Below are 25,155 nucleotides of genomic sequence, written 5' to 3' on the forward strand. Positions count from 1 at the left end.
ATATACATGTATTATTGCACTACGTTCTTAACCAAAGGCTTGATCCCAGAGCCAGGACTTTACTTTCTTCCTGAAGGCTAGGAGGGAGTACTATAGTACTATATTGTTGCTGGGGGGAACAATATGCAATACAGTGTCCCCTCACTACTTCGCAGTTCACTTTTTGCGTTTTCGCTGTTTTGCGGTTTTTCAATAAACTCTAAAATACTGTTATAAATTATAAAAATTACAATTTACAGCCTAAGGAAGGGAAGAAGGAGAAGCCAAAGGGAGAGAAAAGGAGCCCAGGTGGCAATGGGCTGTGGGGTGAGAAGGGCGGAATATAAATACTGTAAATAAATAAATGGGAGGAGAAGAACACACAATTGGTTGAAAAAGACTTAAAATAGTGTATAACTACTAAAATAATGTATAAATATTAAAATAAATATAGCATCCCTACTTCGTGGATTTTCACTTATTGTGGGTGGTCCTGGAACCTAACCCCCGTGATAACTGAGGGAACACTCTCTCTCTGTGTGTGTGTATGTAGTATATACGTAATGCAAACATCTAACGATGGATTTAGGCCAGCATAGATATGATCATTTATACTCTCAAAAGGTGAGCACCTGCTGTATGTGATAGACATGGATTATTTTTTATTTAAATTATTTATAAATATATTTTCTGTTCACAGAAGCTCCCAGATGCTGTACAACTTGGAATAATAAATACAATAAAATCACAACACATAAAACCGAAACCAAGCATTTTTAACTATACCAAAACATGATAATTTTAATCAACTATTTGACAAAAATATGTGTGTATTTTCTGTGTAGCTAGATCTCAGAGTCTGGGACCAGCTTGAATTCACTTGGCAGTTCCATAATTGAGATATTCCTACAGAAAGTATCCTGCCTATGCACACCTCTAATTCCTATTTAGAAGGGGAAGATTGCCATAGCCAAAACCGTAATCCCTTTAAGCTGTTTAGGTACAAAATCAAGAACACATTAAAAGTACAATGAAACCTATTATTAAAAACCCAGATTCATTGGAAATCACCAGAATTTCCTTCCAGCGTTTGAAAAAGAATAGAGGAATATAGAGATTAGAAGGTTTGTCTTTAGAAGAGAAGGAAATGTATCCAGAAATATGATAGGTTTGTCCTAAATAGCTGCTATTAAAATACTGTTCAGAGAAGAGTTTGGCACTTACTTTTAATAGAAGAGAAGGCTAAACAGATCATGGTGAGAAAGACACAACCTCTCATTGTTGCAGTTGCTTTCTCTCGTCCCTCCAACAAGGAAATGTTTTCCCCACTCAGATTAGTGTCTTTTAGATCATTATTATGAGTACAGAGTTCAACGTTTAATTGACGTCAGAACTGTACATGGATTATATCAGTTAATTTATTGCTGTCTTCCCAAAATTTGAGTCAAGATGCTAATAAATTTCTCACAGCTTAACATAGGTGTGTTCTCTACCTGGCACATCACAATACTGTTTTATTGGTAGCGTTTGCCAACGTGACTTAGTTATTGGGAAGTCCAAACCCTTTTCGTGCTCAGAAATGAAATAGACACTAAGAAGTACAAGTGATTCATATGTTCAGTGAATACATATTGGAATCAGGAAAGATTGCAGAAACTCTCCAGTTTTATTATTTTTTCTACTACATTTCATGTACCCTGTTCCCCCCCCCCCCCCCCCCAAAAAAAAGAAAAAAAAGACAGGGTTTTATATTAATTTTTGAACCAAATGATGTGTTAGGGCTTGTTTTCAGGGGCAGTCTTATTTTTCCAGATTGACTTTTTAAATGAATTATATCTAGGGCTTATTTTTGAAGCAGGCCTTATATTTCAAGCATCCTCAGAAATGCTGAAAAATCATGATAGGTCTTATTTTGGGGGAAACGGGGTATATGCTACTTTTCTCTCATGATGGCTCGCTGAAGGAATCGGTTAAAACCTGACTGCAGGATACTATTTAAAAAAAACAATTAAAATTATCAGATTTTTGCAAACTATAAAACTATTTTTAAACTATAAAAGTTTACTTTTATTTATTTATCAATCAAAATATATAAGTATAATCCTTTCCTCTTTTTTACAATATCTTGGACAGCGAAATATGCCTTATTTAGCACAAATAAAAAAGAAGACAATCAAGCACACCTTAAGCACACTTCTTATCGGTTTTTAACTTTCCCCAATTTCAGCTTATACTACATATGTCTCTACTACACATCTTTTATCTAATTATACATATTTTATTTCATCATCATCGTCATCATCATTATATATTTTTTCCTCCTTCCCCCTTACCCTTTTTTGTGCCACCTTCACCAGAACCAACTCATCTTGTTTCACAAGCCCAGAATTTCATTGCTTCTGTTGCCGGCTTGTATCCCTTTCCCTCATTCAAGATATACTCAATACATTTTTCCCATAATTTCAAAAAACCTGTTTCCCTTTTTAATTTTAATATCACAAGTCAATTTTTCATTAATAGGTATGTTCTAGACTTCCCTGTACCATTCTTCTTATTCTTTCATTCCAATTTTTTGCTACTAACAATTTCTCTGCTGTTAGCAAATTAGAGACCAATTCCTTCTCCTCTTGTGAAGAAATTGTGTTGTCATGTATGAGTAATAATGCTGATTTTGGTGCACTCTCTATCTCTATTTTTATTACTGTTCTTATTTCTTTAAATACCCTTTCCCAAAAATGTTGTATAATTTTACAGGATCACCACATATGAAAATATGAGCCTATTTCCTGACAGCCTCTCCAGCACTGTTTTGAATATTTTTTATCTATCTGGTTTAATCTAACTGGGGTTAGGTGCCATCTCCATACCGTTTTGTAATAGTTTTCCTTAATTCTTATGGACATATTTTTTAATAATTGCATGCTCCATTTCTTTGCCCATTCTTGAATACAGTGTTCCCTCCCTACTTTGCGGTTTGCTTTTCGCTCCCTCACTGCTTTGCAATTTTTTTCTGAGCGGTGGCGGATGTGCAAAAGGTGCCAGTCTCCCTTTTGCGCACGAGCCCTCCCTCTTGTCAACGTCCAGCCAGGCGCATGCGCAAAAGGGAAACGGGCAGGTGCCAGAGAGGAGGCCGCCAAGGAGAAGCGCAGGAAGAAGGCTTGCAAAGGGGAGAAAGGCCACCTAACTACTAATATAATGTGTAAATATTAAAATAAATAAAGCGCCCCTACTTCGCGGATTTTCACTTATTGCAGGTGGTCCTGGAACGTAACCCCCACAATAAGTGAGGGAACACTGTATTCACTTTTTTCCCTAAATCTACTTCCCATATTTCCCTCAAGTGTTCCCTGCTCGTCCATTAATAATAATTTATAGATATCACTTACTGTGCCTTTTAATATTACGTTCTTTTCTTTAACCTCCCTTTGAGTTATCATCTTCTCAAATTTTCGTATGTTCCATACCCCATTATACCTTTTCCTTATATCGCTTGACAATTTCCCCAATTGTAAGTAAAGAGCTGGGCATGTTTAGCCTGCAGAAGAGAAGGCTGAGAGGAGACATGATAGCCATGTAGAAATATGTGAGGGAAAGTCGTAGGGAGGAGGGAGAAAGCTTGTTTTCTGCTGCCCTGGAGACTAGAATGCGGAACAATGGCTTCAAACTACAGGAAAGGAGATTTCACCTGAACATCAGGAAGAACTTCCTCACTGTGAGGGCTGTTCAGCAGTGGAACTCTCTGCCCCGAATTGTGATGGAAGCTCCTTCTTTGGAGGCTTTTAAGCAAAGGCTGAATGGCTATCTGTTAGGGGTGCTTTGAATGTGCTTTTCTTGCTTCCTGGCAGGGGGTTGACTGGATGGTCTGTGAGGTCTCTTCCATCTCTTATGATTCTATGATTCTTTTCATTGAAAAACTATAGCAATATGTGCTGCAGCATGTCCTGCAAAAGCACAGTTTTTGCAGTGTAATAAACATTTTCCATGTTTTTATGATAGAACCAATTAGGAAATGACATTTATAACCCAGGAATGAAAATCATGTTACTATATAGTGTTATCATGCAATCCAGTAACAAGCAGTTCCTGCTGAAATTCCCTCTTCTTCACACCCATTACAACTACAGCCACCCTCTCCAGTTTTTTTCTTCTGTCAACTCTATTCTCCTTCCCACTTTTTAAGTCAGGACTGCTGTATTCAAATGTCTGATTACGCTTTTCTCACTTTGATACTGATGTTACTTTATAATATTCTCATCATAAGCCACTTTATGAAAATACTTTCAAAAGCAGCATGAGAATCCCTGACATAAAATCAAGGAAATAAATAAATAGCATTGCTGCAGTAAGTTTCAACTAGAAAAGTTAGAAAAGTTATGTTGGAGCAACAAATGTAAATTATTTCCTGGTATTAAAGTCCAATGGATTTATTACCAGGATAAGATTTTATGGGCTTAGACAATTATTTTATTACTATGAGAGAAAATGTTGCTATTCTTAGCCATGATCAAACACGGAATTAGTCATGTACAGTATGATTACAACTTGGGGAAAGTTTAACTTGGGGGAAATTAACTGGAAATTAAGAATCCATTAATTGGTAGAATAATGATACCCAGGGCCGGCCGGAGATATTTTTTAATGTGAAGCGGGGGTGCTGAAAAGCGCCCCCGCCACCGGCCCCGCCTCCCGCGCCCTGGCCCCGCCCAGCGTGCCCTGGCCCCGCCTCCCACGCTGCGTGGAAGGCGGGGCGAGGGCGAATAGTGAGGGGGGCGGGGCCAGAGTTGGCCCCACCCCCCCGCCCAGCGTGCCCTGGCCCCGCCTCCCACGCAGCATGGGAGGCGGGGCCAGGGCACGCTGGGCGGGGGGGCGGCGCCAGAGTTGGCCCCGCCTCCCACGCTACTCCCGCTTGCCCGTCTGGCCTTTTCTAGCTGGCCAGACTGCAGCGGAGGTCCCTGCAGGCCGCGATTGAGGCCTGGAGGGACCTCCGCTGCAGTCTGGCCAGCTAGAAAAGGCCAGACGGGCCAGGGCGCACTGGGCGGGAGGCGGGGCACCGTTAGGGCGGTGCCCCGCCTCCCGCCCAGCCTGACGGCGCCCCCCCGGGCCTGCGCCCGAGGCGGCGGCGTCAGGTGCCTCCATAGTGGGGCCGGCCCTGATGATACCATTGTTACAGATTGATCATTAGGTCTGCAGTTACTTCTCCCAAGCCTGCCCATCCTAATACCTGTGTTTGTAACAGGATTATGCAAGGGGAAGGGTTTGGTCTTTTCACCACCTGCTGCTTCTCCACTGGGAAAGAAAAGCATCCTGCATTTTCTCTCTGGAAACCAAACTCCAGCAGAGTCCACTGCACTTTTAAATGTTCTCATTGTGAAAAGTTGCCTGTCTGCATTTTCTGTTGACATTTTGTGTAGACCTTTAAAATCCTGAAACAGTACACTATCACAGTAAATAAGGGTGAACTAACAGAAGCAGGTGACGCAGCGGATTAAACCGCTGAGCTGCTGAACTCGCTGACGGAAAGGTCACAGGTTTGAATCTGGGGAACAGGGTGAGCTCCCACTGGTAACCCCAGCTTCTGCCAACCTAGCAGTTTGAAAACATGCAAATGTGAGTAGATCAATAGCTCCAGTGGGAAGGCAATGGCACTCCATGCAATCATGCCGGCCACATGATCTTGGAGGTGTCTACGGACAACGCCGACTCTTTGGCTTAGAAATGGAAACGTGTCTAGTCAAACAAGACTAGACTTAATGTCAGGGGAAAACCTTTATCTTTACTAACTTAATCATTTACCAAAGACCTGTGCTGTTTCTATGTTTTCTTTCTTCCCACCTGGCCTGCCTAGAGGGCAGCTAATTTTAGCAGCTTCAGATGATCATGCCTGAGTGAAGAGAGCCTGTCTACAAATGCAGTTGCTGTGTAAATCTCTTATTTTGGAATGTACAGCTCCATCTATGTGTGAACTGCCTTTAAAGGCAGCTTGGAATGGAAGTACAGAATAAGGCCCCAAGATTATCAACTCAGCCAGGTTCCTCCAGTAACGTTGGCTCTGTACTTTGGGTGCATCTTCTACACTATAAAATGAATGCAGGTTGACACCACTTTAACTGCCATGACTCCATCCTATGGACGCATGGGAGTTTTGGTTTGATGAGGACCCAACAGAGAAAGGCTATAAGGAGCCCCAGGTGGCGCAATGGGTTAAACCCTTGTGCCAGCAGGACTGCTGACTTGAAGGTTGGGTTGCTGACCTAAAGGTTGCCAGTTCCCTCTGTCAGCTCCATCTCCATTCAGGGACATGACAGAAGTCCCCCACAAAGATGGTAAAACACCAAAAAATATCCAGGTATCCCCTGGGCAATGTCCTTGCAGACGGCCAATTCTCTCACACCAGAAGTGATTTGCAGTTTCTCAAGTCATGAAAAAATATAATTCCATAGTATTTGTTTTATAGTGTAGATGCATAATTTATCGCTGCAGTGACTTCCCAATTATTTTTTGCACCTAAAGCGCCTTCTTTCTTTGAGGTGCTTACATAGTTTGGGACCATCTTGATTAGCTGAAAGATAACCTTCTTCCCTCCATGAGTTCGCAACATGTTTAATCTCCTTTAGGGACGCTACACCGAGTGTCCCCAACAAATAAGAGAGGTAGGGTGGCCATGAAAGAGAGGGACTTTTCAGAACTGGCACCCTGATCATGGAACAGCCTTATTAGGTTCACTAGGCGCTATCATTATTATATTTTCAGTGCAATAAAATAGACAGCAGGTAACTTGTATTTCCAGTGTGCCTAGATCAGATTCGGAGAGTAAATGTTCTATGCTACTCCCCCCCCCGATATTTATCCTCTAGACTGGTTCACTATCTGATGTCCCGTCCCTTGAGGTTTTATTCTGATCCCTTTCTCACCCAGAGTTTTAATTTTTAATCTAGTTTTTAAATGTAGTGTTCATGCGGCCCGCTCTTGTTATATTGCTGTTTTGATTTTATGTTGTACTGTTTATTTTATGTAATGTATTATTTAATTGTATTATGTTATGGTTTATTGTATTGTCTTGGGCATGGCCCCATGTAAGCCGCCCCGAGTCCCCATTGGGGAGATGGTGGCGGGGTATAAATAAAGTTTTATTATTATTATTATTATTATTATTATTATTATTATTATTATTATTATTATCAGGCATGACAAACTTCGGCCCTCGGGGTGTTTTGGACTTCAACTCCCATCGACTGTTAGGAATTGTGGGGGTTGAAATCCAAAACATCTGGAAGGCCGATGTTTGCTCATGCCTGGCTTAGATTAATTTAGATTGTTATCTATACAAATGGTGCTGTGTATAGATAAACACACGATTACCTGAAAATCCTGTTTGAAGTCCAATCATAAAATATATTCTTTATTAATTCTTCCGCAAATCTTAGGTTTGGTTGTTATCTTGCATAGATTAATAAAGATTCAGAGTCTGAATATTAATACTTTTTTATTATACTGACTAGAACGCCAGAGTTCAAATATGTTGGATGCTGGTACAAAAATAACCCAATCCTTAAAAATTATACTTTAGATCTACAGTACTGTATAATTAGTGAAGACTGAAAATAAGATACAACTTTAAATAACACTGTGTTTGAAAATTAAAACAAGTTATGTTCACAAATATGCAAAGTCGACATCTAGAACAATGTACAATAGATAATCACAAGTCAACAGACAAGTACATTCAGAGTCATCATGAAGACACACAACAATGCTTTGTCTTTCTTAACTGAAAGACATGGGAGACATTATACAGCAGCCTGCATTGAGAATGGTAGAGGCGACAGTGGATTAAGTCCCATCTACACTGTCATATAATGGTCTATATCAGTAGTTCTCAACCTGTGGGTCCCTAGATGTTTTGGCCTCCAACTCCCAGAAATCCTAACAGCTTGTAAATTGGCAGGGCTTTCTGGGAATTGTAGGCCAAAACACCTGGGAACCTACAGGTTGAGAACCACTGGTCTCTACTGACCATATAATGCAGTTTCAAACTGCATTATATGACAATGTAGATGGGGCCACAGCTTGTACAGTTCTTAATTTTTTTTTCTTTTTTGGAAGAAGAAAGCCAAAGGTTTCTTTCAAAAACAAACTGTTGAGGAATGTATATTGGATTATATAAAATCATTTTCCTTTAAAATTTCTGCAGAAAGATCTAACAAAGATGCAACTCCCCAACAAGCTTTGCAAAATCCCATCTGTTTTCCCTGACAATTTCACAGGACCTTCTGTGAAAGATCAAATTGAGCAGTACTCAAAATACGCTTACAAAGATGTCTAATAATAATACAGCCCAAAAAAGATGTCACATACATACATGATCATTGAAATCACATGCTTCATATGGAAAAGTGCAGTGTGGTCTTTGTGACAGTACATAAGCTCATAACCTTGATTATTTTTGCAAAATACTCTATTGTCAAAATATTTCAAGATTTTCTCCTTTGTAAAAGATATCTAACATAGGTTTCATCAAACCATCAGCCAAGCACATGAAAGGAAAGGTAGGGGAGACTCAATGAAGCTTCTAATGAAACATTAAGAATGGATTATTTCAAACAAATAAACCTGAGGTTGAATGATCAATTCATTTCGACTAACAGGATAATCCTAATGCAATGGTTCTCAACCTGTGGGTCTCCAGGTGTTTTGGCCTACAACTCCCAGAAATCCCAGCTGTTAGGATTTTTGAGAGTTGAAGGTCAAAACATCTGGGGACCCAGAATGAGAACCACTGCTGTAATTGGAGATACTGCATTAAACTGGGATTAGATTTAATGGCCAATAAAACCATTTTTCTCTTTAAGAGAATGGCATATCCGCCATTATACACTGCTTACCTATACTGCAGTCTTCTCCTTGCCAACCAGGGATCAGCATGAACAAGGCTTCCCCTTTCTGTTCAAATCACACTTTGACAACACCATATTCCCCATCTCCCTGTGTTGGATAGTGACATGATATGAAAATATCTGTAGCGTGTGTGTGTTTGTGTATGTAACTAATAAGCTACTTTGAATTGTACAATGCAAATATGATTGAAAGTCCAAAATTGTCCAGTAGTGTTTTGTCAAATAAAATGATAAAATGGAAATTTTTGTATGGATATAACAGCTTTTCCACATCCAAAATAACATGTAAAGGTCTTTACAAGAGATGGGAATGTATGAAGCTACCTTATCCTGAATCAGCCCAGTGCCGCCAACTCTGAGTGGCAGCAATGGCTTTCTAGGGATTCAAGGGGAATTTTTTTTCTTAGCCTTAGTTGAAGATGTAGTGCTTCATCTTCCCTGGTATTCCTCAGTCGCTTCCACTTGCATATTAACCAGGCCCAGCACCACTTCGCTGTCAAAATCGGAAGACATGTTCAGGGAGATGCAGGATATAGTTGAATGGACATTTCTGTAAGTGGATCTCTGTGTGGGCACATGTACGTACTCACCCACGCTGAACAGATGGTAGGTGCTGTTAGCTCTGTTACAGATGACTGCACTGACCATCCGACAAGGGTAAATCTCATGCAACAAGTATCAGCTTATACACAGCATACTAGTTACATACTGCAGCAGTGGTTCCCCAAATACATAGGCTTTTGACACATATGAATCAATCCTTTTTAAAGATCAAAACACAGAACCAGTCTTGGGATATAGCACAAAGAATTTCACATATCAGAAGACTTTCTTACAGTATTAAGTACATCATGAAGCAAATCATAACATAGAAATGACAAAACTGAACTGAAAGCCTCCCAAGATGAAAATTGGAAATCCGGCTGTCAAATGGCTCCCTTATCACTTCAAAGGTGGAACCTGGCCATTTGTGAACAAGAAAGGACAGACTGCTTTCGCCCTGTTCATAGAGATACTTGGTATAGTTTGGAGTAAAATGTGATAGATTTTTGCAATGTAATTTTATAGTCTGATTAAAGGAGACTGAGTTGAATCCAACTACCCATAAACATCACAAGATATAGTTGAATTTAACTGATGTTAAGCCAGCTAATCCTCTTATATAAGAAATAGGGTGCTTTTGTTGCATGAAAAAAGATGAAATAGTGGGAAAACACTGGAGAACTACAAATTCAGGGCATTATCCTCTGAGTGCCCTGTAAAAGTCTATGCATGAGGCAAGGTGACTGCTTCATTAAAGCTCCTTGTGGAAGCATCCCAAATCATGTTCGCAGAGTATCATTGGCCACATCTTTCTGAATATCTCTAAAAAAAATCCAGGGAGCCTGTGAACTTCCATCCTGGGATTATAGCTTAAAAATGTATGTGGGATCAGGAGAAAGGCAAATTTTATGGAAATGCCTGGTCAGGAATATGTGAAGGAAAACAGAGGAAAGTGATATTGCTACTGTCTTAGAACAGAACTGAAGGACAAGACAAGCAATGAAGAAGGAACAGGACACTTCTCTTGTGATAAAAGAGGACCTTGGGATTCCACAAAGATGGCCCATTTCTTGGCCACATTCCAGGGCACATGACTTCCATTTGGTGAGTATCTCCCTAGTGTCTATTAATAGATATGTGGTGTTAAGGAAATAGTTCTTCCTACGCAATTCATTTTATGCAGCTTTGCATAAAAGATGGGCAATAAAAACACAACACTGCCTATTATCTGTAAACACAACACACCCTAGTGGCATCAGATTTTTAGTGTGATCCACAGTGTTTGTTAGTTTTCCTTTAGTGAACTAATTATCCAATTCACATTATGTGACACAGTTAGTGGTGAGGAAAACACTCAGAATGTACACACTACGTTTCTTGTTCACATCTTAATAGATCTGTAACCTGACTGGCTTGTGATTTACCACTCCCTTTGTTGTCTGCTGTTCAACAGCAGCTAGAAATGGCTTCTTTCAGGAACCTCTACTCAGTGTTAACTCTGAGTACAAAGTCCCCTTTCGGTATGCAACTGTGGCATCTCAGCTAATGACAGTGTGCACAGAAAACAAGTGGCATGTTAATGCCCACATTGCCAGTCAACTTTCCAAAATGTCATTAGAAGTAGTCTCTTCTTCTGCTGTCATCACAAATGAAGGAAGGGTTGTATTGCCCAGGATAGATGCATGAGTGTCGGGACCCTGGAAGACCTGTGTAAGGTGGATAGACGCCATTTCTTTCTAGCTCAGGATTCCTTAGATTGGTGGGCTAAAAGGATGGGACATACAAAAAAAAAAAAAGGGGGGGGGGGGAGGAAAGACTGATTTAGAAATCATCACTTGTTCCCTGTGTATTTTAAACAGTTATATCATCATCATCATTTAATTACTTATTAATTGCCCTCCATCCAAGATGCTCTAGGCGATTTACAAGATAAAATTGTAAAGGATAAAAATACATACATACAAATATTGATAAAATTAACATAGATTAAAAGCTCTAGTAAAGAGCCAGGTCTTGAGTGCTAGGGAAGATATATATAAGAAGATAGTATTGTTATGAAATGAAAATATGGAAATCAAGGCAAAGAAGCAAGGAATATAGTTGTTACTATTCATCATCAGTTCATATGATACTTTAGTTATGCCAGAATTCATGTGTATGTTCAAGTCACCTGTCAACTTGTGTCAACACCATGAGTTTAATCAGGCTTACTTAGGCAAGACGTACTCAAGAGGTTATTTTTCCAGTTCCTCCTTCTGAAATACAGCCCACAATACCCAATATTCCTTGGCTGTTTTCCATTAAAATATTAATCAGAGCGGATTTTGCTTGGTTTCCACAATCACACAGGATCTAATGCCTTTATGGTATATACATAGGCATAGCCACCATAAAAAACCAAGTAATGTGAGATAACAGAAAGTGAGAGAAATCTATCCCTAGGAAGGAAAACCCACTCCTGAAAGAGTAATCATGGGGAAAAGGTATCTCAATTGAAGCTTTCCCACCAACCCAAATTTGTCAATATCCAATGATCATAGGGACAGAAAGTGAGGTGAAATCTTCTGAACAGGAGCAGACAACAAAACGAACACCACAGGGGTGTTAACCCTTCCCTATGTGATCCAAAGCATGCATACACACACACACACACACACATACACATCTGGTGTTACATTTCAGAAATGTACCTGCTTGACTTACATACAAATTCAAGAACAACCTATGGAACCTATCTTGTTTGTAACTTCAGGACTACCTATGGTACAAAAAAGTGGGTTTCAAACTGGGAAAACCAACAGTGAAGAACCTTATTGGTTGTACCCAATGCTGCACAGAGCACAGATCCTTTAACTAGATGCTCCCACAGACAGAAGGGCCGGCAGATGGTTGATTTTTTTTAAAGCTACTCCTTGCACTTCCCAAGTTGTGAATTAATGGACACACTAGACATATATGGTCAGGACACAATATATGACCACTGTCAGGTCTCAAATAGCTATTTGTCTAGAGAGGAGAACAACACCTTTTTACTTTTGGAGAACAGAGATTGTAAGGTTGGCCCAAACAAATACACCATTTTTCTGATGCAAGACAAGGAGTGGACTGGGGGAGTGCTTATTATCATGTCCTGCAGGTTGAGTATCCCTTATTAAGAAATCTGAAAAACTCTAAAATTGTCCACATGGGTGGCTGAGTCAGTGACACTTTGCTTTCTGATTGTTCACAACTTTTGTTTCATTCACTAAATTATTAAAAATAAAATTACCTTCACCCTATGTGTATAAGTACGTGAAATTAAAACAAATCTCGTGCTTAGGCTTGGGTTCCATCTTCAAGATATCTCATTATGTATATTAGGTATTCTAAGATCTGAAAAAAAATCTACATTTTAAAACCTTCTGGTTCCATGCATTTCAGATAAAGGATATTCAACCAGTAGAGATGTATGAATTACTCAGTCCATTCTGATCCCTGACAGTGACAACCTATCTATTTATTTTAGTATAGCTACCTTTAGGCCCAATCCCTAGCAAAGTGGCTTCTCTCTTTAAAAAATAAAATAAAACAAAGCAAAATATATTGTTGAAGTATGGGAACTAGAGTGGATTGGCAGTACCTGCATATGAACCTTTCATGAAAGAGATGTTGACTGAAAGTGTATCTCAAAGCAACTCAGAGGTAGTTACCATATAGTAAACATCTGTCATCTGCAGTAGGTTTTTAGTGCTCCCATTCTCCTGCATTTCAATGGTTTCTCGTCCCCACTCTTGAACTCTCGGGTTTTTTGGATACTCAGCATAAGGTGACATCTGGAAGTCTCCACTTTTAAAGATGAGTTTGCTTATGTCATTTTTATTCTTTCTGTAACAAGAAGACATTTATAAACAAACCACATCAGAAGGACTTGAGACAGTGATTTAAAAAGCACACTACAGAATTCCAATACTTTAATGATTAGAGCACTGAATTGAGACCAGGTAGATTTAGGTTCAAATCCCTAGTCCTAATGGCACATGATCCTGAGTCAGTCATCCTTTACTAATTTAGACCATTTATCAAAAATGTGTTCAGTATCCAGTATTGGGGAGAGCCCTATGCTCCTTAGAGTCATAGCAGGAAAATAGCAAAACTTTCTTCTGAAAAACAAAATAACCCCCTCGATAAGTGAGGGAACACTGTATAGTACAGTTGGTGTTCCACACTTCAACCTTTTTGGAACTGTCAGCAGCATATGATACTGTAAACCAGTGGTTCTCAACCTGTGGATCCCAAGATATTTTGGCCTTCAACTCCCAGGAATCCTAACAGCTGGTAAACTGGCTGGGATTTTTGGGAGTTGTAGGCCAAAACACCTGGGGACACACAGATTGAGAACCACTGCAGTAAATCATTGCTTTCTCCTGAGAAAAATTTATAATATCACAAAAGACTACCACCTCACCCGCTTCATAGGAAATTTGCTACAAAACAGGAGCTTTTTTGTTGAGTTCCGGGGCCAGAGAAGCAGATGGTGAAAACAGAAGAATGGCCTGCCTCAGGGGAGCGTGCTTGCTCCATCAATGTTTAACATTTACACAAATGATCAGCCACTGCCAGAAGCTATGCTGACGATTGTGCCATCACCGCTCAAGGAGGGAACTTTGAAATGGTTGAACAGAAACTCTCTGAAGCTTTAGGTGCTCTTACAGCTTATTACAGGGAAAACCAACTGATTCCTAACCCTTCTAAAAGTCTTTATTTTAAATGCGCTTTTCATCTTAAGTACAGATAAGCATATCGAACCCTGAGGATTACCTGGGAAGGAATCCCACTAGAGCATTGCAGTACACCAAAATACCTGGGGGTTACTCTGGACCATGCTCTGACTTATAAGAAGCACTGCTTGAATATCAGGCAAAAAGTGGGTGCTAGAAATAATATCACACGAAAGCTGACTGACACAACCTGGGGACCACAACCAGATACAGTGAAGACATCTGGCCTTGTGCTTTGCTATTCTGTTGCTGAATATGCATGGCCAGTGTGGATTACATCTCACCACGTTAAAACAGTGGATGTGGCTCTTAATGAGACATGCTGCATTATCACAGGATGTCTACGCCCTACACCACTGGAGAAATTATATTGTTTAGTCGATATTGCACCACCTGACATCAGTCGGGAAGTAGCAGGCAGTAATGAAAGGGCCAAGGCATTGACATCTCCAGCCCATTAGACTGTCTCTTATGTTAAATGTTCATACCATTGCAAATAATTCAACAAAAGTATCAATAATAAGCAGACAATTCCGTTAACCCAAACTTGCACCCTATTTTATTTTCCACCAGTGCTATTTAACCTAAAGGGAAAATATTGAAATATATTAGGCATTTGGCCTATAATACATACTGGCAGCAGGTGATTATAAGAGCTATCCCCATGACCAGCAGAAGTCCTCCACCAGCAGCTGCAATCACAATGGTGATTAACTGGTATGCTAAAACAAACAACAAAAATGGGAGTGTCTCAATTACAGGTTGTTTATCTTGCAGGTGTAATCTATAAATCAAATATTAGCTGCCATCCTCTAGTTGCCTATAAAAAGTCCCTGAATTCGTAAAGTATTCTCTAAGCTGCTGTGATGGCATGGAATGTTTAAGCTCAAGATGATCAAACGAATACTGATGCAGTTGAACCTCTTTGAGGAAAGCCTTAAAAATTAGTTGGAAAATAATGTCAGTTTAACAATCTAGATTATATTATTGTATGAAGGATTCCCATGAAGATAATTCAGAAGATTTATTGGTTCAAAATCTATTGGTTAACTATTAACCAATACTACCTTGCAAACAAATTTTGAGACATTTGTGATGGCTGCCCATCTGTTTCCAGCCTCAATACCATTTTCCTCTAGACAAGATAAAAGGCCTGGGTTCGAATTAGAGACATAGGTCAAAATCCTGCATCAAACACAGAGCTCTAATGTTGCTTTAAATCCCCATTTGACCTCGAAACCCACCTTAAAAACCAGTCAGTCATCTAGAGTGATGGAAATCTGTTCAGGGTGCTGTAGGATGTCATGAGCAACAATGAAGAGTTGTGACAGGTCCCTCCACAGAGGCCTCTACTTCTGCTCCCTACAGCATCACTTGTTGGAAGGACGGAGCTGGTCATATCGTCAAGCAGCACTCCGCTCATTGATATCACAAATCTCCATTGTTGGGAGGGGTGACTGGCTTTTAAGAGGGTTTTCTGGATTATTTGAGTTGTTGTTGTTGTTGTTAATAATAATAATAATAATAATAATAATAATAATAATAATAATAATAATAATAATACCCTGCATTTTCTCCCTACAACAGAGACTCAAAGCAGCTCAGTGGAAGCAATGCCATGATTTTAATAGTACCATGACTTCAAATCAGAATTCAAAGCAGTTATGATGTCTTAAAACTGATTAGTTCAACTGATTAACTGGGTGCCAACCATATTTCCATGCATTTAAAAGATGTGGAATATTTCCAAAACAAGACAACAAAAGAAAGCACTCAGAAACAGAGTGAGTGGTGAACCTTTCTGATAAGAGACACTAAAAATGCCGCCTACCATTATGAGTCTTCACCCCACATGCCAACTGAGAATGCCTCATCATGTTGTCAAGGTTTTCTATATCTTTCCATGGGATTTTTCTCCCCCTTCATAATTTCTCTCCCCATGGTATTTAAGACTTTCCATTACAAGTCATTATTTTAAATTCACACCTGATTAGTTTTCACTAGATGCAGGTGTTTTCCCGCTGCAGCATCAAAACTTTTGAATACTGTTTCACAGAGGGCTTCCTCCTTCCCTTCCTTACCATTCAAGTTAAAGTGAGACATTTCTTTTGTGCTTATAGAAAATATGTGTATTTTAAAAAATGTTCTGTTGCATCTGTTACACTGCTACTTGTCATTTAACAAAGTTTTTATAGCCTTCTTTGTCAAACAGGGTTGGTGTCTCACAAAAACAACATTTCCAAGATTCCACAGTACTGAGCCATAGAAGTGATGTCAAACTACATTAACACTACAATGTATCATCTTTCTAGATGCACAATAGACCATGTAGAGCAGTGGTTCTCAACCTGTGGGTCCCCAGATATTTTGGCCTTCACCTCCCAGAAATCCTAACAGCTGGTAAACTGGCTGGGATTTCTGGGAGTCGTAGGACAAAACACCTGGGGACTCACAAGTTGAGATCCACTGATCTAGAGGCCCTGGATGCATCTGTCACAATGCCCAGTGCTTCTCAGACCATCTCTATATGACTATGAAGGGTAGGGGCTGCAGAAGGAAGAGGAAGCCTGAACCAGGAGCAGGAGAAGTGTTTTGTAGTTCCTCCTCGGTGGAACTTTATGCTGATTCTCCCAGTACAGGAACACAGCCATTATTAAATTCAAGAAAACATAGCTGGGATGTTGGATAGGACACTTACGATTTGCACAGTTGAATCCTCCTAACCCAAAAGGACAACTGTAAGAGAAGAGAGTTGTTATATGTTTACAACCTTGAAGCATTAATTGAACCAAAAGCCTAAGAGTTCCCAATCAGGTCTGCTGTGAGGTCCTGTCACCCAAAACTAACTATTATGACATCTGGTTTGGGACACTACAGAATTGGACAGCACACAACTTAGTACACTGCTGGCCACACTAGGAACCCTTTTCTTCCTCCCTTCATGTGATGATGCAAATATGAAGGCTGGCTAATTTGGGACCCAGGAATTGTACTAATATCAAAATCCAAAGTGATCAAAATGCAGGCAGGTTAAGAGAGAGAGAAAAAACCATTCTGTAGTCTACTGTACCTCACACAGGTGTCATTTTCAAGTTTATACCCATCTTCACAAGCTAAAGAAAAAGAAAAATGTCCATAAGAAAAAGAAAATATAATGAGAAAATATAATGATTTTGACTATATCCTATGTAATTATCCAATCTCTCTCTACTACCCCCCTTCTATACTGTGAATTTGAATGAGAAATTGCTTCTGAAGACTTTCAAAACTGGGCTGTCATTCAGAAGAAACAATTGCACCATTTTAAAGTATTTGGCTATTCTCTGTTATGAGATGGAATACAAATTAAACAAGCCACCCATCATTTTAATTATATCCCACCTTCCTCCCAGAGTGGGAGTCAAGATATTCAAAAAGCAGAAAATTACAATAGCTAAAAACATAAAACATGAAAATTAAAACTATTAAATAACAACATGCAGAGCTTTTTTTTTTACTTCCAAACAAAAAATTATGTAGCACTATAAAACGTCCCCCCCTTTTTATTTGTTAAAAGCTAGTTTCCAAAGGCTTTCTGAAAAAGGAAAGTCTTTGGCTGTTAGCAAAAATAGGTAGCCAACCTAGGGAAGGAGTTTCAAAGTTTATGAACAGCCACAGAGATAGCCTTCTTCCACATTCCCATCAATCATATTTTTAAATGTGGTGGGATAGAGAGAAGCATCTTCCTTGAAGACCGTAACTCTCATGTTGGAAGATATGGGCCTTTCAATAACCTGGGCTTGAACCATATAGGGCTTTACAGATCATAGCCATTAGCCAGTATTTTGAATTATGTCCAGAAACAGAATAGCATATAGTAGAGCTTTTCCAGTAAGAGAACGAACCAACGAACAGTAAGAGAGTTGCTTGCTTCCTGTAGGCAGTCCCAGTTAGCAGTTTAGCTGTAACAATTTGGACCAGTTGAAGCTTCTGAACACCCTTCAAAACTAGCCTCACATAGAATGCATTGCACTAATCCAAGTAGGATGTAATGAAGACATATATCACTGTAAACTATAAAGGAAACTCAAGTGGTAAAAAGAATAGTGGGAAGATTATGAGAATGCACACAATAAAATAACATTCAATGCTAAGACAAATAACTAGATGCACTGGAACCTAGTAACCACTCGAGGTCACTGTTACTCCAGATAATATTATTCCAGATATTAGGAGCCAGTGGTGCCTGTTTCTTCTTTCAAATAACAACTTTTATTAGAAGTCACCTGTGGAGGCCTGAGCTGAGCAAAGGAGCAGTGGGATGGCAACTTCTAAACTCTTTGGCTTCCTACCAAACTTCTCTTCAACAACGGCCCTCTTAATTAACTATTGTTTCTGTTTGCAAAGTGAAAAGATACAGATATTTTTCTCTATAGCAAAAAAGCAACTGGGCTGATTTTGAACAGAAAATTGATAAATTAAGCATTTTCCCCACCATAGTGTCTTATATTATTTTTTGCTCCCAAAGATGCGCTAGGTCTTATTTTCAGGGGATGTCTTATTTTTCCATGAAGAAGAATTCACATTTATTGAACAAAAAACGAACATTTATTATATACTGTACAATAAGTTGTCATCACAAACCAGCATAACCAGACAAACTGTGAATCCTATCAAGAATTTCTTGCTACTATCATTATTTCCATGTACAACAATCTATGGTACATTTACTGATCCCAATATTTATAAACACAAAGCAAGATATATTCAATGACAGTCATGTTATCATCTTCTGGAACATCATCATAACAATCCAAACCCACTGGTTGCCTGACTCACACACCGGGCCACAAAAAATAAGGGCTGCAAAGTACCTGGCTCTCACACACTATCTGGAGACTGTAACAATCTCCCATAGCAGTTCCTGGACCACTTGTACAGCAGGGATGGTATTGCAGCTTTTGGCTACCAGGGGAAGCTCATCACTTTACTAGGTCTTACTTTTGGGGGAGGCTTATACTTAGCAATTCAGCAAAACCTCTTATTTTTGGGGAAACATGGTACCACAATTCCTAACAGCTGGTAAGCTGGTTGGGATTTCTGGGAACTGAAGTCCAAAACACCTGGAGGAGCACAGTTTGAGAAACACTGTACTAGAAGATAGTAATGGCTACTGTCAACAAAGTGAGAGAAGGTGGAAGTGAAATACTGCTGAACTCTAGAGAAGATCTAGGGCACATGTCATCTGAATCTGTTAAGAAGACAATATTCTGTTTTGAGCTGAACTGAAATTAATCTAAGACTCCTTCGACAGAATCAAGTGACATGGGCTGATGTGTCTCAATACACTGTCCACTTTGGGATCTCAAAATAATGCATCCTTTTGTGTCAGCTCATTTGGAACAAAATGAAGGATTCACCCAGTGAGCCTGTGGATAAAAAGCAATGATCTTTTTGCTTCCCTTGGAGATCAGACAAAACGGAGACAGAAATAACTGCACTATGTCATCTCTAAAAACTGAACTTGCACCACAGGCATATCAGGCTTCTCCCTGGCCAGCCCCCTTTATTCCTTTTTTCACTGATTCTCTCTGGCTTACACAGCGTGCTGTGTAAAAAGATAATATTATTGCTGCACAGGGAGTAGGCAGGAGACAATACCCCCAATTTCTACTGTAGGAAAACCAGCACACAGAGGAAGAAACCTAATAAGCTCTTAATACTTAGAGAGCTAAGCTCTTTAGCGTGCATAGAAATACATACAACAAATCACATTGATCTCGAGAAAATTTTTTGAACTGGAACCAAAAGATTAAAGACCAGCCCGGGCAATCCAGCTGTGTAAGGCACAATACCTCGGCATGAGTGATCCAGCTTGTTGTATTTGAAGTACCCAGGCCTGCATCGGCAGGCAGCAATGCCATCCAAGTCCACACAAACAGAAGTTTCTTTGTCACATTCCGGATCTTTGTGTTTACACAGGCCGCCAGCTATTGCAAGAAGAACATTGGGAATGTCAGAATTTTGTTGGAGGAAAGCACACCTTGACTGAATCTTTCCCTACAAATACCCAAATGGGATTAGACAGTAACTGCACAAATCAATAACCTAATCTCAATGTTCCCATCTAAGAAGTTCTCTTAGGGTTCCAAATTTTCACAAATTTGAGAAACTACAAGTCACTTGTAGTGTGAGAGAATTGGCCATCTGCAAGGATGTTGCCCAGGGGACACCCAGATGCTTGATGTTTTACCATCCTTGTGGGAGGCTTCTCTCATGTCCCATCACACTACATTGTTATAGCACTATTATTCCACTTCAACAGCCATGGCAATATAATATAGAGTCCTAGAACTGGTGGTTTGTAGAGCTCTTGGATCTCACTAACCTACAAACCAATTTTTAAGTGGAATAATAGCACTAGAACAGTACAGCGTGATAGAGTTCTTGGCTTTGTTTCACACAATCCTAACTGAGCTAAAACTAGTACTATGGATTATTTCGGAGCCTCTGATGGCCAAGGGGATAAAAGCCTAGTGACTTGAAGGTTGGGTTGCTGACCTGAAAGCTGCCAGGTTCAAATCCCACCAGGGGAGTGCGGATAAGCTCCCTCTATCAGCTCCAGCTCCATGCGGGGACATGAGAGGTAAAACATCAAAACACCCGGGCGTCCCCTGGGCAACGTCCTTGCAGATGGCCAATTCTCTCACTCCAGAAGCAACTCCGGTTGCTCCTGACACGAAAAAAATGGATTATTTCAATTTAAATGTACCATATTACTTTTATCTAATCCATATGCTTGGAAAAACTCTCATCTGGAAGCATACTAAATTTATATTCTTTCTTTATTGCAAGCACAGGAATCACATGACCCCCCCCCCCCCCCAGCAGTATCTATACCCTGTAGTTGCTTTTGGGTTTGCATCCTGCATTATTGGAAGCTGACTTGATGGTTAACAACAATTAACTAACACAAGTAAAGAAAAAAGTTTTTGCCTGCTTGCTAAAAGACTGCAAACCAAAAAAAGAAAAAAAGAAAAGAAAACCGTGACAGGAAACAAACCACATTGGAAAATTTCCTGCACCAGGATATTATTTGAGACTTTGTATTTTCTATTTTTACTTTTCATGTCTTCAGAAATTGGAGACTGAGATGCCACTGAAAGTACAATCCTGTTCTACCCGGAACTAGTTCAACTGAGTTCATTGAGGCTTACTCCCAGGTAACTACATCTAAGATTAAACTGTAAATATTTTAAATTCTGTCTGTGTCTAGTCTCTCTTAACTCCCTTCTTCCCCACTAACAATTCAGAATGCCTTTAAAAATTAAACTACCAGAGAAACATTACTGAATTCTGACCCATTTTAAGATTTTTATAGATTTGCTATTTATTTCCCTGTCGAAAACAATGTTCATCCTTCAATTTTAACTCCAGGAACTCCAGTTCATATCATGGAATCTGAAGGAGCCCTTAGTGTCGCAATGGATTAAATTCTTGTGCCGGCAGGACTTCTGACTGACAGGTTGGCGGTTCAAATCCGGGGAGAGTGGGTGAGCTCCCTCTGTCAGTTCCAGCTCCCCATGCAGGGACATGAAAGAAGCCTCCCACAAGGAAGGTAAAACATCTGGGTGTCCCCTGAGCAACGTCCTTGCAGACGGCCAATTCTCTCACGTCAGTAGTGACTTGCATTTTCTCAAGTTGCTCCTGACACGAATAAAATGGAATCTGAAATCAGCTGGACACCTCTGACACAAAAATTTTGTTCACAGTGACTTTGGCCCCATCTACACTGACATACAACCCAGTTTCTGAAGCCTTGAAGAGGTATATATGGCAATGTAGACTCATATAATCCAGTTCAAAGCAGATAATCTAAATTCAGAAACTGGATTATATGGCAGTGTAGATCCAGCCTTTGATATCATGGTGCTAATCCACATTTTCTTGCCAGAAATGTTTTTGTAGAAAGACAAACCTCACATACAGTAGAGTCTCACTAATCCAAGCTAAACGGGCTGGCAGAAGCTTGGATAAGCGAATATCTTGGATTATAAGGACTGATCAAGGAAAAGCCTATTAAACATCAAATTAGGTTATGATTTTACAAATTAAGCACCAAAACTTCATGTTATACAACAAATTTGACAGAAAAAGTAGTTCAATACGCAGTAATGTTATGTTGTAATTACTGTATTTACGAATTTAGCACCAAAATATCACGATATATTGGAAACATTGACTACAAAAATGGCTTGGATTATCCAGAGGCTTGGATAAGCTAGGCTTGGATTAGTGAGACTCTACTGTACATGTTAGAATAGAAGTGAAGACTTTCAGCAGATCTGGATTTTATTCTATAGAGAAGGGTAGCTCCCCTGCTTTTGGACTGCAATGCACATTTTCACATATCATAGACTCTACTGATCGTTCTGATACAGAGCATTGCAAGAGGTCCTCCCATTTGGGTGAAAGGAAGCCTTTCAAAGAAAACTTTGAAGTAATAAAATATTTTTAAAGTTCTTTAAAATACTTTGAAAAAGCAACAGTCTTCAGTCATGTCATTTTACCTCTGTGAAGCAGTGTAAGGTTAGAGAGAAACTGGCAAGTTTCTGTGGGAGTTTTGCAGGCTCGAATATGGCTTCTCATGACGGTGACGATATCATAAAGGGTGACATTGGAGAGTAAGGAAAAGGTGCTCAGGACGGATACTCGGATGGTGCCTGCCTGCCTGAAGACAGAGTGAAAGGTTTAAATTCTGCATCATCCTTCTGTAATTGCACAGCCATACAATATATTTGTGAATGGAAATAAAGTCATCATGCACTTTTTCTAGTCTTGACTTGGTGGTGCATAACAGCTACTAGAAGCCATCCAGTCATACCCATTGATCAGACACAGAGTAATGAAATCCTGGCTAGAATTTCCAGACCCTGGAATTATGGAACATATGGTCTAAAATGTAACATTTCCAAATTTGCTCTGGTTTCAACTGATGCAACCCCCATCTGATGAACTGTAAGGAAACACATCTATAGTAGGAAAAAACCCCATTCTCTCTTCTGCTATAGAGGTTGAGAAAATCTTCGGGAACACAGATCAGGATGTACCAAAATAGCTGCAACACACCAAAGGAGGTCTGGGGAAAGAATTAAAATCAACACCCAAACACCTTCATTACTTCAGGCTCCTTACCTTGATGCCTTGACACTTGAGGTGTAATAGCCAGGAAGTGTTGAAAGGGAAGCATTCAACTGAAAAAAAGCAGGGAGGAAAGATAGATATTACTGTTCATTGTTGGAGGAAAATGAGAGTGTCTTGGACTGCAAGAAGATCCAATCAGTCCATACTCCAGGAAATAATGCCCGACTGTTCACTGGAAGGAAAGATATTAGAGGCAAAGATGAAGTACTTTGGCCACATCATGAGAAGACAGGAAAGCTTGGAGAAGAGAATGATGCTGGGGAAATGGAAGGAAAAAGGAAGAGGGGCCGACCAAGGGCAAAATGGATGGATGGTATCCTTGAAGTGACTGGCTTGACCTTGAAGGAGCTGTGGGTGGCCACGGCCGACAGGGAACTCTTGCGTAGACTGGTCCATGAGGTCACCAAGACTCAGAAGTGACTGAACAAATAAACAACATTGTTCATGAGTATGAGCTTTGCAACCACAATGTGTACTTAGGGCCAACAACACCAGAAGGTGCAGTTAGGCAGCTGCATGTGGCCGAGACACCCCCCCCCCCCCCCGCTGCTCTGCTTCTGGAAATTGATGTTTTATGTAATTATGTAAGGACCATGAAAGTCTCCCAATCTCCACTTAGTGAAGAGTAGCTGCTACAATCGATGGTGGTTTGTTCTCCTATTGCTCAGGATGCCACTGCCTAACATGATTCCCCCTCTTGCACAAGGAGGGATTGCAACAGAGACTGCATTGGAGATCACTCAGGGGATTGGGATGGGAATGTCAGGCCTCTTCCACACTTGCCCCTATATCCCAGGATCTGATCCCAAATTATCTGATTATCCTAGATTATCTGGCAGTGGAGACTCATGTTGTTGTTGTTGTTATTGTTGTTGTTATTGTTGTTGTTGTTATTATTATTATTATTATTATTATTATTATTATTATTAGCTCAATGGAGGCAATAGCATCAAGGCCATAAACACCTAGGCCATACTTGACATAAGATATACTGCTGGCATCATAAACTAGATGCAGATGGAACTGGACCATTTGGACAGAAAAACAAGAAAACTCATGACCATTCATCATTTACTCATCCTCGCAGTGATGTTGACCGGCTATATCTGCCTAGAAGATCTGGTGGCAGAGGACTCTTACAAGTAAAACAAGCAGTCATAGAAGAAGAACATGCCCTGGCAGAGTATGTAAAGAAAAGTGAAGAACCTGTTTTGATTGAGGTCAAAAATCAGAAATTTCTTAAAGCACAGCAGACAAGTAATCAGTACAAGAAGACTGCACTACAAACTAGAGCTGACAGCTGGCACAACAAAGCACTGCATGGACAGTTCCTTGACAAAATTGAAGGAAAGGTTGATAAGGACAAGACCTGGCTATGGTTCATGAATGGTACATTGAAGAAAGAGACAGAAGGCCTGATTCTTGCAGCCCAGGAGCAAGCCATCAGAACAAAAGCAATTAAGGCCAAGATCGAAAAATCAGCTGATGACCCAAAATGCAGACTGTGCAAGGAAGCTGATGGAACCATTGACCATAGCCTCAGCTGCTGTAAAATAAATCGCACAGACGGACTACAAACAGAGGCACAACTATGTGGCCAAAATGATTCATTGGAATGTATGTCACAAGTACCATCTGACAGTAGTAAAGAACTGGTAGGATCACAAACCTACAAAAGGTATTGGAAAACGAACACGCAAAAATACTGTCGGACTTTTGAATCCAGACTGACAAAGCTCTGGAACACAATACACCATATATCGCCATACCAGGTGACAGTCAAATTGACAAAAAAGAAA

The 25,155-nt window shown here is 39.9% G+C and overlaps 1 protein-coding gene across 4 annotated transcripts in view; it reads right to left on the minus strand.

Moving 5' to 3' along the window:
• Positions 1 to 25,155, minus strand: part of heg1 (heart development protein with EGF like domains 1) — a 56,028-nt gene that overhangs the window by 10,308 nt on the left and 20,565 nt on the right. For 2 of the 4 annotated variants that reach the window (XM_016993828.2, XM_008109437.3), the window contains exons 13-20: positions 23,348 to 23,406; positions 22,723 to 22,883; positions 20,008 to 20,142; positions 17,244 to 17,286; positions 16,872 to 16,909; positions 14,808 to 14,895; positions 13,106 to 13,280; positions 8,698 to 11,180 (exon numbers count right to left, since the gene is read on the minus strand). In XM_016993828.2, the coding sequence (XP_016849317.1) occupies positions 11,031 to 11,180; positions 13,106 to 13,280; positions 14,808 to 14,895; positions 16,872 to 16,909; positions 17,244 to 17,286; positions 20,008 to 20,142; positions 22,723 to 22,883; positions 23,348 to 23,406 (849 nt within the window). In that variant the 3' untranslated portion in view covers positions 8,698 to 11,030. Of the gene's footprint in view, positions 1 to 8,697; positions 11,181 to 13,035; positions 13,281 to 14,807; positions 14,896 to 16,871; positions 16,910 to 17,243; positions 17,287 to 20,007; positions 20,143 to 22,722; positions 22,884 to 23,347; positions 23,407 to 25,155 lie in introns of those variants that run through there. The other 2 variants (XM_062973038.1, XM_062973105.1) reach the window with 2 other exon arrangements.

This window comes from Anolis carolinensis, chromosome 1, assembly GCF_035594765.1.
Source record: "Anolis carolinensis isolate JA03-04 chromosome 1, rAnoCar3.1.pri, whole genome shotgun sequence".
Classification (NCBI taxonomy): domain Eukaryota; kingdom Metazoa; phylum Chordata; class Lepidosauria; order Squamata; family Dactyloidae; genus Anolis; species Anolis carolinensis.